Source organism: Lithobates pipiens, unplaced genomic scaffold (assembly GCF_037356315.1).
Source record: "Lithobates pipiens isolate NorthernLeopardFrog02 unplaced genomic scaffold, aLitPip1_a1.2 Scaffold_10, whole genome shotgun sequence".
NCBI lineage: Eukaryota > Metazoa > Chordata > Amphibia > Anura > Ranidae > Lithobates > Lithobates pipiens.
The window spans coordinates 190477393-190492843 of NW_027507686.1; the positions used below are offsets into that span (position 1 = coordinate 190477393).

The 15451-nt window shown below is 45.3% G+C and overlaps 1 protein-coding gene across 1 annotated transcript; it reads right to left on the reverse strand.

Moving 5' to 3' along the window:
- Window positions 1-36: 36 nt before the first annotated feature.
- Window positions 37-15439, reverse strand: TMEM258 (transmembrane protein 258). The gene is made up of 4 exons (XM_077460769.1): window positions 15286-15439; window positions 10484-10593; window positions 2349-2483; window positions 37-222 (listed from the first exon to the last, which is right to left on the reverse strand). The coding sequence occupies exons 1-3, from the start codon at window positions 15286-15288 to the stop codon at window positions 2357-2359; spliced, it is 240 nt and encodes a 79-aa protein (XP_077316895.1). The 5' UTR covers window positions 15289-15439; the 3' UTR covers window positions 37-222; window positions 2349-2356.
- Window positions 15440-15451: the final 12 nt, after the last annotated feature.

The following is a 15451-nucleotide window of genomic DNA, read 5'->3' on the forward strand; positions in this document are numbered from 1 at the left end:
ACAAGATTTGAGAAGAAATACAAATTATAGGCCACCTTTAACAATAAAGTGTTTTATTGTGACTGAACGGTTTGCTATGAAAGAAAAAAAAAAAAAGAAATCTCCATGATAGAATTGACAGTGCAATGATACCAATATTCTCAGCCTGTAATGGTCCCCGAATTCTTGGCAGAAAAAAAAAAAAAAAAAATATTCAAAATATATCACCCCTTCAACAGGGACCTGAAAAAAAAAATATAAAAAATTTCTGTTAACACAATGGGACATATAGTCTACCAAAATGTATTATAAAATATAATATACTTTTTATACACACACACACACACACACACACACACACACACACACACACACACACACACACACACACACTCTCTGAGCTGCTATTCAGCTTCAGAGATATTCACTGCGAAGCTGACACTTCCTGAAATGTCAATATCCTGGGTCTCCCACTGTTTCGAGGTGGATGGAGAAATCCTCCCCTCTGTGAGGAGATTTCCCGGCTGTCAGAATACACTGATCAGCACCGCTAGCTATAGTCTGCGGAGTTGATTGAGGCTAGGTTCATAAGGTTCATACCCATGTGGGTTCTTCCGCTGCAGGACCCTCACAAATTCCTGCATCTGCAACTAATCACACAGTGAAATGTGGGACCCTCAGGCGGGTGCCATTAATCCTAACGGCACGCCACCTGACTGGAAATCGCACCCACACTGGAAATGGCAACGTACTCATATTTCCCATGCGGGCTGTGATTTCCAAAGTAGTGCAGGGACTTCTTTTCTGCGTTTCACAGGGCACAGCAGCCCATTCAAATGAACGGGCTGTCGTGCACACGCGAACCGTGCCCCACATGGCCGTGTAGATGTGAACCTAACTGGAAAAAATCCAATTGGGCATTTGTACAGACGTCAGCTGGTTGATTGACTTCTGGACAACTTCGCTGTCCATACATGGATTGAAATTCAGCCAGTCCATTCTGAACCAGCCAAATTTCGATCAATGGATAGCCAGTTTAACCTCCATCGATAGCAGCGAAAATTATTGCAAGGCTACTTTCACACCGAGGTATTTTACAGGTGCTTTTGTGCTAAACAAATAGCACCTGAAAACTGCCTCTTCTGCAGTGCGCTTGCAGGACAGGGAAAAAAAGTCCTGCAAGCAGCATCTTTCGCGCAGTGCGGGAGCGCTGAATTTAGCGCTTCTAAACCGCCCCTGCCATTGAAATCAATGGCCAGTGCGTCGGCAGCTGTGCTTTCTAACGAAGTCTGTGTCAGAGGGGCACAAAGTGCATCCCCCATCTTATACCCTTTTTGGAGCACATGCCCTTGTAACAGGGTAGTTAAAGATTTTGCAATCTCCTAAAATGGATTTTAACATTTAGTTTGCACAGGCCCTTTAAGAGTGCACCAGCTGTTTGTTTCCTCAATTAAATTAACTAGAACATTCCTTACCCACTGTAACAGATAACACATGGCTTAAATGATTACTTTAAGAGGAATTTGTCAAGAAAGAAACATGGGAGCTGCCATTGTGCCAAGCATTGCCATTCATATCACTGCTACTACAAGCACAAAGGAGAGTAAGAAGTACCAGAACACCGACCTGCAAGCTTGTTCAAGTTCAGAGAACCATTAAAGTGTTACTAAACCCAGGACCCTGCATTCACTATATTTGGTCTCCCACAGTACACAGAACATGGACGTTCAATTATTTTAGTAAATATAAACTGCTAAATACCTATTCTAATCGGCAGTATATAGCAATCTTGTGACTTCTATCAGTGTATGGTTAAAGCTTGTTGGAAGAATTTTCATTCTCCTCCGAGTGTCATATGAGGCTGCATGACCCCTGACCCGGCATTGACAGTGCTGATCGGCCCTGATCTGATCACATGGGGACAGTAAACAAAGGGGAGGACTAGAGAAGACAGGATTAAACAGCTTTTTTTGCAGAATGCAGAGGAATAACCCCTTAGGTTCCACAGTGAGTATAACAAGCATGCCTTACATATACAGACCGATTTTACGGTTGTGTGTTTTAGTAACACTTTAAGTAATGACGCAAGAATTAGGAAGACAGCCTTGGAGTCTAAAACTTAAAAACCAAGTCAGCAATGGCAGTCTCATGTATCTATTCTGACAGGTTCCATACAATATATAAACCTTACCTAGATATAGTCCCCTTAAATATTAGTTGCATAATTAACTTGCATAACTGCAAGAACAAATGAATAAGCAGCAATGATGAACAGGTTAATGCAATTTTCACCCTGATCTACTATTTTTCATAAATACTTTTATTTATTAATTTTTTATTATTATTTATTTTCATACAACTCTTCTTACCCCGATGGTCACACGTAGATTCCAACCCACAAGAGTAGAAACAAGACTCCAAAACCCATGAAGAGTGAGGCTACCAGTGAGATTAGCAGCTCCTTGTACACGTCTCTAGTGTATTTTGTGGATGTCACCTCATACCTACAAGTATGCATTAAGGAAGACAACACAGGAGAAAACCAACCTATATAGATTGCTATGAATATATACTTTGAAATTTAAATATAGATTGTACCTGGTACAATCTGTTGATCTGACAGATTAATATCTGCTTATAAATACTGGGGATTAGACATGATCCAGCCATCCTCTGGCACCTGTCACAAGGTGTTCACATCATTGCTAAAGGGGGGGTGGGGGGGTAGTAGATCAATGGATTATCTGGCCATAAAAGTGTTTTATTTGCAGGTTAACAGAGGATTCATGAGCAATATATATTATACACACACACACACACACACACACACACACACACACACACACACACCTGTTTTGGCTTTAAAATGGAATTAAACTTCCGTAATTTTTTACAATTATTCCACTTGAGTTTTAATGCTGCATACACGCAATTGGACATTTGCTGTCAGAATTGCCGCACACAAATGTTTGAAAGCAGGTTCTCAAATTTTCGACAACAAAACTTATTGAAAAGTCCGATTGTGTGCACACAAGTCCATTGCACAAAAGTTCACGCATGCTCTGAATCAAGCAGAAGGAGCCGCACTGGTCATTGAACTTCCTTTTTCTTGGCTCATCGTACGTGTTGTACGTCACCGCGTTCTCACATTTGGAATTTTTGGTCAACAATTGTGTGCCCGTGTGTATGCAAGACAAGTTTGAGCCAACACCCTTTGAACAAAATCCAAGGTTTTGTTGTTGGAAAATCCGATTGATTAGCCATAATGGACTAGTATGAAAGACTTACCTGGCAAGTGCTGTGCTCTAGAGGTGTACTGTCAGCGCCCTCATTGGACACAGGAACTGTCATTTTCTTCCAGTCCTCCTCCTGATTTTAGACTATTTGAAAGGCAGGGAGAAGGGGTTTATGACAGAAGAGACCAATAGGGTCTGTCTCTTCTGTCATAAATATCCTACTTGTCTGTAAATTTCTCCTGGCCCAGTGAGCGGTTAATGACTCATACTCTGAATGGTCTAAGGTTATCAGTGGTGTACCACAAAGTTCTATGTTGGGACCCTTACTTTTTAATATCTTTATAAATGATATTGGGTCTGGGATTAAAAGTACCATTTCTGTCTTTGCAGATGACATTGAGCTATGCAGTGAAATAACGTCCTTACAGGATGTCTCCAATTTACAAGCCAACCTCAATGCTCTGTTTAATTGGGCAACTAAGTGGCAAATGAGGTTTAATGTTGATAAATGTAAAAGTTATGCACTTGGGGGCCAAAAATATTCCTGCATCATACATACTTGGGGGAGTACAGCTGTGGGAATCAATGGTGGAGAAGGATCTGGGGGTTTTGGTAGATCATAAGCTCAATAGTGGCATGCAATGCCAAGCAACGGTTTCCAAAGTCAGCAAAGTCCCTTCTTGTATTAAGAGAGGTATTGACTCCAGAGAGAGAGAGATACATTTTTATCCCTGTACAAATCATTAGTAAGGCCTCATCTGGAATATGCAGTTCAGTTTTGGGCACCAATTCTCAAAAAGGATAGCAGGGAACCGGAGAAAGTGCAGAGAAGGGCAACCAAACTGATAAAGAGGCATGGAGGAACTCTGCTATGAGGAAAGATTAGAGGAACTGAATCTTGGCTCCTGGTTTTGTAATTTCTGCCAATAAGAGTTTGACCAGTGATGAAATATCTTCTGGGGGCATTGTGAGTAAACTCAAGCTTGTATCCCTCCCCAATAATGCAGCCAGAGCTGAAATTTGCCCCTTAATGGTGCTTAACGCCAACTTCTGGTCTACACCTTACTAAAGAAACAGCAGGATCCTGGATATAGAAAAGGAGCGCGGATGCCACCCTTTCTCCTCACACATGGAGATATAGGCCTTCCAGGTACAATGGTATATCTTCCTTGAGGAAGATTTCCGCACCCTCAACATAGTTGGAATCACAGACCCCGGTTCCTCAGCACCTGGCTCTCAACAGCCATGCCGTTAAAGCCAGCGATGGTAAAGCAGGGTTAAAGATTGGACCTTGAGATAGGGGGTCCTCTCGCAGCGGCAGTCACCAGGGAGCGCCTGCCACCAGACACACCAGGGCCGCTGAGGCCAATCTGGGGCCACCAGGATTACCGGGATTCACTCGGCTTCCACTCTGCACAGCAGGCGTGGCAACAGTTTTAGCGGAGGAAAGGCGTAGATCAGCTGGTACTGATCCCATGGAGCCACTAGCGCATCTGACGCGTCCGCCCACGGATCTCTTGTCCTGGACACGAATCTCGGCCCCTTCTGGTTGAGGCGGGAGGCCAATAGATCCACATCTGGTGTGCCCCATTTCAGGCACAACCCTCTGAATATCTCCGGATGCAATGCCCATTCTCCTGGGTGCAGCATCTGTCGACGAAGACAGTCCGCCTGACAATTTTCCACCCCCGGGATGTAAATGGCTGACAGGGTCGGAACGTGTCGCTCTGCCCACCGAAGCATGTGAACGACTTCCCGAGCAGCGGCTGAGCTTCTTGTTCCCCCTTGGTGATTTATGTACGCCACAGCCGTGGCGTTGTCTGACTGTAACCTGGTCGGACTGCCTTGAAGACACGTTCACCATGTGTGGAGGCACAGCCTAATTGCTCTCAATTCGAGCAGATTGATCGGCAACTTGGATTCTTCTGTCGACCAGAGGCCCCCGAGCCGACTGAATTCCCATCACTCCACCCCAGCCTGATAGACTGGCGTCCATAGTGATCACTGACCATTTCAGAGGAAGGAAGGATTTTCCGGACTGAATCACAGGGGACTAGGTCTGCAACTAACGATAATTTTCATAAAAAGTTATAAAAAAAAGTGGGTCAAATTGATGTTCATTATCAACCACAGTGACAGGAAAATTTAATAAATAATAATAGAAAACTTCTTAGTCAAAAGGAATTTTCACACAGTGTATGTGGTTTTCGTTCAAATATTACGTTCATTTTAAAAACAAGTGAAAATTTCAAGGAAAAATTCTTTCATTCAGCGAATGTACAAAGATTTTTCGTCTGAATATTCTCTCCTGAAAATTGATCTGTGTGACCAGCATAAGGCTCAGTATACACCTATGCAGTTTGCTTTTGATCTGTTTCTGCAGTGCCTTTTGCTGTGCGTTTTGATTTTTGCACACATGATTTTACTGCAATTACCATTTTTGCATTTTTTTGGGGCAGATTAAAAAACACAAATTGCTGCAAAAACGTATTACATGCTTTTCTGCAGCTTCTCCATTGAAGTATATTGAACCAATAAAGCAACATTTTGCGTTAAAAGTCCCTGACCCTTTCAGATGTGAACTTCTCCCATAGGAAACCATGTAAATGAACTGTAGTGCATTTCTGAAAAAAGCACCAAAAAACACATAGATGTGAACCAGGTCTAAGGCGTTTAGTAAAGTACCCTTTATGGTAGAAAAAAAGCAGATAATCGCTACTGAAAGGGGTTCATTTTTTTACTGTAGAACAGTGAAAGTAATATTTACAGTAGCAATCATTTGCTATTTTTGTATTATAAAGGGCTCAATTCAGGGGTTTTTTAACCCATTATGTTACTGGCCAATTAATCGATTAAGAAAATAGTAATCGATTAATTTCATAATCGATTAGTTGTTTCAGCCCTACAGGGGACCTCAACCACCAGATCAGAGAGTCCCTAACTGGCTGGCTCTGGCTCACCTGTACCTGTCGATCCAGGAGCAATGGAGATTTGTCCCATTTTGTCAAAATCTCCTTCTGCAGGACTCTGGTGTGGAACTGGGCATAAGGTACTGCCTCGAAGGAGGCTACCATGAGCCCCAGTACTCGCATGCAAAAGTGGAGAGACGACCACTTGCGGTTCATCAGTAGTTTGACCGCAGATCTGAAAGTCTGCAATTTGTCTGAGGGGAGAAAGACCCTCGCTTCCCTGGAGTCCAATAGTAAACCCAGGTAGTCCAGACGCTGGGTCGGTACAACCACCGACTTCTTTAGGTTCAACAGCCACCCAAATTCACGCAGAGTCTGCATGGTGATCGCCGCATCCTCCTCCAATTCTGAGACGGAAGATGCTCTCAGGAGGAGATCGTCTAGGTAACCCACCATCGCGATCCCGCAGCAACGCCAATACTGGAGCCAGTACTTTGGTAAAGACTCGGGGGGCTGATGTCAGGCCAAAATGAAGAGCCACAATCTGGAAGTGGGCTTCCCCGACTGCCAAACGCAGAAATCTTTGATGTTGAAGGCATATGGGTATGTGCAGGTACACATCCTGGATGTCCAAGGACGCCAGGGAGTCCACTTGATGGAGTGCAACGACTACTGTGTGAACTGATTCCATTCTGAACCTCTGCACTTTTACAAAGTGATTGAGGGCTTTTAAGTCCAAGATTGGATGTACCCCTTCCTTCTTGGGAACCACAAACAGATTGAAGTAGAACCCCTGGAAGCGTTCCAATTCTGGAACTGGTATAATCACCCCCTGATTCAGCAAGTCCCTTACCGCCCCTAACAGGGCCTCCCGGCGAACCAGGGATGCGGGTATGCTGGAGGGGAAGAATCTGTTCGGCAGCCAAGAGAGAAACTCTATCTTGTAGCCTGTGGAAATCAGGTCGCAGACCCATTGGTCGGATAACCGGGAGGTCCACCGGGATGCAAACTCCCGAAGGTGACCCCCCCACCCGATATGTGGGTGGGGGCAAACCTTCATGCAGTAGCACTTTTGTTTGTAGGCTTGCGGTTCCAGGGACGCTTTTGACCGTCCGTGGACGTCCTGGGAAGGTTTTGTCGAAGCACTAGGCGGACGAAAAAGCCACTTGTGAGCGGAAAAAGCACGCCCTTGCCTGCGGCGTGGCTCCTTAGCCTTCCTGGCCTGTGGGAGTAGTGTACTCAACACCCGTGGCATTTTTAATAATGTCATCCAACGAAGCTCCAAAGAGCCGGTCGCCAAGGAAGGGAAGATCCGTCAGGGCTTTCTTGGATGCCTGGTCAGCAGACCAGCATTGAAGCTAAATCAGGCGCCTCAGCACCATAGCTGACACTGAAGCCCTGGATAACAGGGGAAGAGTATCCAGGGCCACGTCAGAAACGTACTTGAGGCCTTGCACTAGTTGGTCTGCTAGTTCCACGCTGACAGGGGAGGCGTTTTGCTCTCCCAATTCGCAGTGCAAAAGCTTTGCCCACTCAGTCAGTGTCTGCGACACCAGTGCGGATGCCAGTACTGGTCGTACGGCTGACCCCACAACCGTAAACAAGGAATGAGCCACCGCTTCGGCCTTCCTATCCGTGGGATCCTTGAATGCAGGAGTCCCCTCAACTGGGATCATGGTTACTTTATTTAACCTAGATACAGGGGGGTCCACAACTGGAGGAGCCGACCATTTCTTGAGAAGGCTTTCCTCAAAGGGGAAAAGCACTGCATTGTTTTGCGGCCGACCCCATTCCCTGTAGATGAACTTGTCAAAATAAGTCAAATACGGGAACACCTTGGGTGAACGTGCTGCCTTGCGGGACCCAAAAGGGGTCACCAGCCGCAGCAGGGCCCGAGTCTGCATCAGAGCTCTCCCGGGGGGGGGGCTTGGGGCCTTTTACGCGCACCTTTCCTTCCACGCACCGCCTCTATTTTAGCAACAACAAAAAAAAATGGACCAAAGGGCCCGCGGGGTTCCTAGGTCCTTCTCCTTCACTAGGCAAAATAAAAACGGAGTCTGCTGGGGCAGCGGGGAGGGTTGTTAGCACAGGGTCCGCCCCTGAGGCGGGACTGAAAGCTCTGTGTATTGTGTTACAATTTTGCCTAGTTCTCCTAATGACAGGCTAACAAACCCATTTAGTTGTAGAGAGGAGCTGTGTCGGTCGGTGAATATAAGAGAAATTCTAATTTTATCTGAAAGCCCTTCGGTGGCTATTAAAAATTACATCAAGTTCAAGACTTCAGCAGCTGTGTTTGCTTTAACCCCTTGTATACAGCACTGTTTGTAGCGGTGAGGGAGAGGAGGACACAGGAGAGTCACGGATGATGGAGGCACGTAAACTGACCATGGTGTCAGGGCTCAGCAGCCATGATACACCGTGGTCAGTTTACAGGGCAGCGGGCAGAACCAGGCAGGATCAGCCAGGTTTTTTTAAGTGTTACAGGAGGCCAAGTTACACAGCACAAGCACTGTGCTATATATCATCAGGATCTTTTTTTTTTTTTAGTTAACCAAAGCTTTAAAGGGGAATTCCACCCAAAAGTGGAACTTCCGCTCATCTGTTTCCTCCGGTGCCACAATTGGCACCTTTCGGGGGGGGCGACGACAGGATACAGATATCCTTTTCCCCACTTCCGGGAGCCACAGCCACAGATATTGAGGTCTTGGCCCGGCTCCCTCCCCTTTCCACTGTCGCCGGGCCAATAGGAATGACGAACGGAGCTTCACGTAAGTGCAGTAGCGTTCCCGGCGTGAAGCCGTAAGGCTACACTGCTGGATTCCCTTAACAACAATGGGGGCAGCAGTTGGTTCAGTTTCAACTGATGGTCTATAAAAAGTGCCTCAGTACCAAGGTGTCACACAAGAAACATGTCATGATAGGTAAAAGCCAAGAGCTCTCTTAAGACCTTTGCAAGCTTATTGTTGCAAAACATACTAATGGCATTAAAGAAGCATTTCTAAATGTCCCAGTGAGCACTGTTGGGGCCATAATCGGGAAGTGGAAAGAACATAATTTCGCCATAAACCAGCCACAACCAGGTGCCCCTCGCAAGATTTCTGACAGAGGAGTGAAAAGAATTATCGGAAAATTTGTCAAAGAGCCAAGGACTACTTGTTGAGAGCTTCAGAAAGACCTGGAATTAGCAGATACAATTGTTCCAAAGAAACCAATAAGTAATGCACTCAACCCTCAAGGCCTGTATGCACGCTCACCACGCAAGACTCCATTTCCAAAAAAAAGCATGTTGAAGCTTGTTTGCTACACATTTAATAAAGCCTGTAAAATACTGGGAGAATATGGTCTGGTCAGAAGAGAGCAAAATTTAACTCTTTGGATGCCATATTACACACCTTGCTTGGAGGTCAAATGGCCCTGCACATCACCTCAAAAACACCCCCATACCAACAGTGAAGTTTGGAGGTGGGAAAATCATTGAAGGAAGGATGAATAGAAACATTAACCAAGACATTCTTGATAAAAATCTGCAATATATTAAATGTTTGTTTTTGGGTTTAATACTGCTTCAATTGCTGCAGCACATTTTTTTTAAATGATTTTTTAATAAGAGGTGATAGTTCTACTTAGTGATCATCTAATTCACTTGCTAATTTTCTGCTACATTTTTCCATAACAAGTGATGATCAGATCAAGAGAATAACCAATTTATAAGGTGTTAATTAGCCTGATTATTTCACTAATAATCTGTGGACACAATTTTAGAATCCAGGCAATTATGATGAATAATTATCTTCAGTGAGCATTCTTGATGCTTAAAGTGGTATTAAACCCTCCCAAAAATGTAATATATTGCAGCTTTTCAACCCATAAATGCGGTAGCTGCATTCCTTTTCTTTTTTAGGCTTTTCCATTTATTTCCATCTGGTAATCCAGCCAGTAAATGTAATTTTTCAACTTCCTATAACAGACCAAACTGTCCCAAGCGGCAGGTAGCGGGTTGACACAAATCATTTAGCATTAACAGGGGTGCTTACAATGACCAGCTTGCATTTGTTTTTTTATCAACCTTTATCCCAAAAAGGAAAAATAAAATGTTGCTGTAACTGTTTATAAAGTGTTAGCCTGAATTCGGATTTCACGTGTTAGTCAAGTCCTTCTAAATCTGCTAGTACAAGAAACACTAACCTCCCCACAGATGGACAATGTTGCTATCCAAATGGGTCTCCATTGCTCCTCCATTCAGAGTGAAGACACCCTAAAGGAAGAGGTGTGTTACAGATTTGCACCTCATAACCTGTAATATGGTGTAAAGCCACTTCCCCTGCCCTCCGGATAGGTCATACTGCACTAAAAGGATACACAAAGAACCAAGCTGTGAAAAACATCCCGATTGCCATTAGGACAACTGTAAGGTGTGGGAACACTGCCGGGTTCACCGGACTTGTATATCGGCTCATTGCTTCCAACTCCTGAAAAACAGAAAATGTAAAGTTTGAGAAGGAAAAAAAAAAGAAAAAGTTACGGTAAATCATAAAAACACACATTTTACCAATTAAAAAACAGAATTCCAGGATGTCCCCGCCCCTTCTTGTAATAGATAATCTCTCTCCTTGTGCAGGGTGACTGGTCTCGTCTCCTGCCCCTCCTGTAGTTTTCTGCATTGTTGCATTTGTCATTGCTGCTTTTACAAGGTAATATCTGGACATTTGGGTGCACTTAAGTGGATTCATATCCTTTGTGGCCATCAAGGAATATATTTAAATGTTTGTACCTAAAGGGGTTGTAAAGTCAGAAGGCTTTTTTTTTTTTTAAATCTTAATGCCTTCTATGCATTAAGATAAAAAAAGCTTTCTGTGTGCAGCAGCCACCCTAATATTTACCTGAGCCCCATCTCTATCGGCCTTTCAAGATACCCGTGAGACTCTCCCTCCTGATTGGCTGAAACACAGCAGTTGCGCCATTGGATCCCGTGGTGTCAAAGTCAGTCAGCCAATCAGGAGAGAGAGGGGACAGGGCCACAGCTCCGTGTCCGAATATACACACAGAGCTTTGACTTGGCTCAGGTGCCACCCATTGCAAGCTGCTGTGGGGGCACTCGACAGGAGGGAGGGGCCAGGAGCACCGAAGAGGGACCAGAAAAGAGGAGGATCTGGGCTTCTCTGTGCAAATCCACTCCACACAGCAGGCAAGTGTGACATTTTTTGTCCTATAAAAATAACAAACAAGATTTTACAATCACTTTAAAGTATAAATTTAACTTTAGACCCCTTTCACCTGGGGCGATTTGTAGGCGCTACAGCGCTAAAAATAGCACCTGCAAAGCGCCCTGAAAGAGCCGCTCCTCACACTCCAGCGTGAAAGTCCGAGGGCTTTCGCACTGGAGCGGTGTGTTGGAAGGATGGCAAAAATAAAAGTCCTGCTAGCAGAATCTTTGGAGCGGTGTGTATACCGCTCCTTCACATTGAAATAAATGGGGTAGAGCGGCTATACTGCCGGCAAAGCGCAGCTGCAGCAGTACTTTGGCGATGGTTTTAATCCTTTCTCGGCCACTAGCAGGGGGGGGGGGGGGGTAAAGCGCCCAAATACTGCCACTAAAAATAGCTCCATTTTATCGCTGGTGCACGCACCGCCCCAGTGTGAAAGGTGCCTTACAGAAAATCTATATAAAAGGTGACCTTACACTGGACCCCCATTCCTCCTCGCCCCGCTGTACCAGTGTCCCTCGATCCCTCGCTGTCAGGCTCTGCGATGCCACTTTACCGGTCTGGGGATTTGAAATCCCCACGGCTTAATCTCCTATCCGTACCTCATAGCGTGTATGCACGAGGGGCATTGTAATTACACTGGGACAAGGGGGTGGGGTCCAGCGTTACTGCCTTGATTTTCTGTAGAGGTGAACTTACACTTTAAACACTAAAGCTCAACCAGTCAAAAAAACATTGCATTCTGTTTCTGAATAGAACAGAGAAGGATTGGAGCCTCCGTTTGATTTTTACTTACATTTTCCCCGTTTAGGAAATGTCCCCCGATTTCCTGTCAGGACTAAGGCTCGGTTCACACTTGTGCAATGCAGGAACCCTGCGAATCCACTGCGGGTTCCTGCATCGCACGGCAGTTCACACTGCCATATGCGAACTGATAGGAGTGTCAATACAATGTTAATGACACCCCCATTTCAGCTCGCATGTTGCAATCCGAACTGACAGTTCGGACATGAATCGGATCATATGGGTGTGAACACCCATGCGATCGGATTCTGGTGCGGACCAAAAAAAAGGGTCCTGGGCGACTATGGTCCAAATGTGATGCAATATCGGGCATACTATCTGTATGGCTGAAATCACATGCAATTTGGACTGCGGTGCGAATCACATGCAATCTTGCACCACGCACAAGTGTGAACCGGGACTGAAAATGAGGGGAAAGCTCTTCAATGGCAACATAGACCAGAACAAATAAAATACATGTGGGGAAGCATTTGAACATCTGACAATGGTTTTACTATTGTCTGTCTAGGTGTCTTGCTCCTACATTTTTTCTCCTGGTATCACAGGGACAGGAAGTAAAGAAAAGTCTGCCCAGTACGATTACTGATCAGAGTAAAACCAGAGAAGAAATTCAACAATCACAAAAAAATTGCTGGTGTCAGGCTTTAAAGGGCAAGTCTATAAAAAACAGATCCAGAGATCAGAAGTTACAGGATGTGAGATTTCCTGCCAACTCCAAATCCAGAGATCTGCACCATGGAAGTGTCAGGGCCGGTGTCCTCTAGATCCACCAATCACTGAGCCAAAAGAAGTGAAAGTGAAGGTGGCCTGTGGGTCCCAGGTGGAGCCTGCCACAGATGACCATTATTCCAAGGCTGCAAGTGGGGTCTTCGTGTAATGCAAACCCCAGACATGTTCCGCTAATTTGTCCCTAGTTCTCTTCCCGTCTGGGTCCCCATACAGCATATCTTGAATAAATTGGAAGCCATACCCATTTTGCATGTTTGCCCACTGACAAACAAATGATCAGTCTATAATTTTAAATGGTAGGTTAATTTTAACAGTGAGAGACAGAATAACAACAAAAATATCCATAAAAAAAAGCATTTAAAAAAAGTTATAAATTGATTTGCATTTTAATGATTGAAATAAGAATTTGACCCCTTCGCAAAACATGACTTAGTACTTGGTGGCAAAACCCTAGTTGGCAATCACAGAGCTCAGACGTTTCTTGTAGTTGGCCACCAGGTTTGCACACATCTCAGGAGAGATTTTGTCCCACTCCTCTTTGCAGATCCTCTCCAAGTCAATAAGGTTTCGAGGCCGACGTTTGGCAACTCAAACCTTCAGCTCCCTCCACATATTTTCTATGGGATTAAGGTCTGGAAAATGGCTAGGCCACTCCAGGACCTTAATGCGATTCTGCTTGAGCCACTCCTTTGTTGCCTTGGCCGTGTGTTTTGGGTCATTGTCATGCTGGAATACCAATCCACAACCCATTTTCAATGCCCTGGCTGAGGGAAGGAGGTTTTCACCCAATATTTGACATCCCATCATCCCTTTGATGTGGTGAAGTTGTCCTGTCCCCTTAGCAGAAAAACACCCCCCAAAGCATAATGTTTCGACCTCCATCTTTGACAGTGTTCTTGGGGTCAGAGGCAGCATCCCTCTTCCTCCAAAACACGGTGAGTTGATGCCAAAGAGCTCAATTTTGGTCTCATCTGACCACAACACTATGACCCAGTTCTCCTCTGAATCATTCAGATGTTCATTAGTAAACTTCAGATGGGCCTGTACATGTGCTTTTTTGAGCAGGGGGAACCTTGCAGGCGCTGAAGGATTTCAGTACTTCACGGCGTAGTGTGTTATCAATTGTTTTCTTGGTGACTATGGTCCCAACTGCCTTGAGATCATTGACAAGATTCTCCAGTGTAGTTCTGGGCTGATTCCTCACCGTTCTCATGATCATTGAAACTCCACGAGCTGAGATCTTGCATGGCTTCCCAGACCGAGGGAGATTGACAGTTATTTTGGGTTTCCTCCATTTACAAATAATCGCACCAACTGTTGTCACCCTCTCACCAAGCTGTTTGACGATGGTCTTGTAGCCCATTCCAGCCTTGTGTAGGTCTACAAACTTATCCCTGGATAGCTCTTTGCTCCTGGCAATGGTGGAGAGATTGGAATCTGACCGATTGCATCTGTGGACACATGTCTTTTATACAGGTAACAAGCTGAGATATGGAGCACTTCCTTTAAGAGCGTGCTCCTAATCGCAGCTTGTTACCTGTATAGAAGACACCTGGGAGACAGAAATCATGCTGATTGATAGGAGATCAGATACTTATTTCACTCATTATAATGCAAATCAAGTTATAACTTTTTTTGAAATGCATTTTTCTGGATATTTTGTTGTTATTCTGTCTCTCACTGTTAAAATTATAAACGGATCAGTGAGCAAATGTACAAAATCAGCAGGGGATCAAATACCTTTTTTCCCCTCAATGCACCTGGCGCCCTCCCTTTGCTGTTTTTTGTCTGTATCTGAGGGAATCCCCATTTCCTGTTTGAGGAGCTCCTGATGATTGTATGTGCCGCCCCTCACCCGCCTGTGGAGCCATCCATCTGGTGACTTCTACTTTGACATCTTCCCATCGGATTACATGGACTATTTTTTTTATAATTATTGATGCCTCCTACTTGCTTTCAGTAAGCGCCGACTCACATACTACCCGGCATTTTGTGAGGTCTGCAAACAGCCGGGGCAACAATCTGCGCGCAAGGCGCACGCAGCCAGGCAACGATCTGCGCGCAAGGCGCACGCATCGATCGATCTGCGCGCACAGTGCACGCAGCCAGGCAACGATCTGTGTGCAAGGCGCACGCAACGATCGATCTGCAGGCACGGAGCCAGGCAACAATCTGCTTGCAAGGTGCACGTAACGATCACTCTGCACGCATGATCTACGCATACGGCACAGCAAGACAATGAGCATTGTGCATAAGGAGAGGAATACTGGCAGTGTGGAGTGTCCCCCGGAGAGGTTTCCTCGCACAGGGAACACTCGTGGCTCCTTGTACTATAATATGAGGAAAGAATGCCCTCCACCAGCCCCGCACCCGTCGGAGGGTAACAAAACACACACAGCCCCCCCCGCAAACCCCCCTCCTCACCATGTTCCCGGTGACACTTCTCCCGACACAGCCACGTCTCTCCCAATCAAAACGGGGTCAGAGGTCACCGCATTGACTCCTGGGAGCGGAATATAGTAGTTATGCGCATGAGCGCTAGCTGAGAGGCCAGTCACCCAACCTCATCCAATGAGAGGGCGGCTCCAGG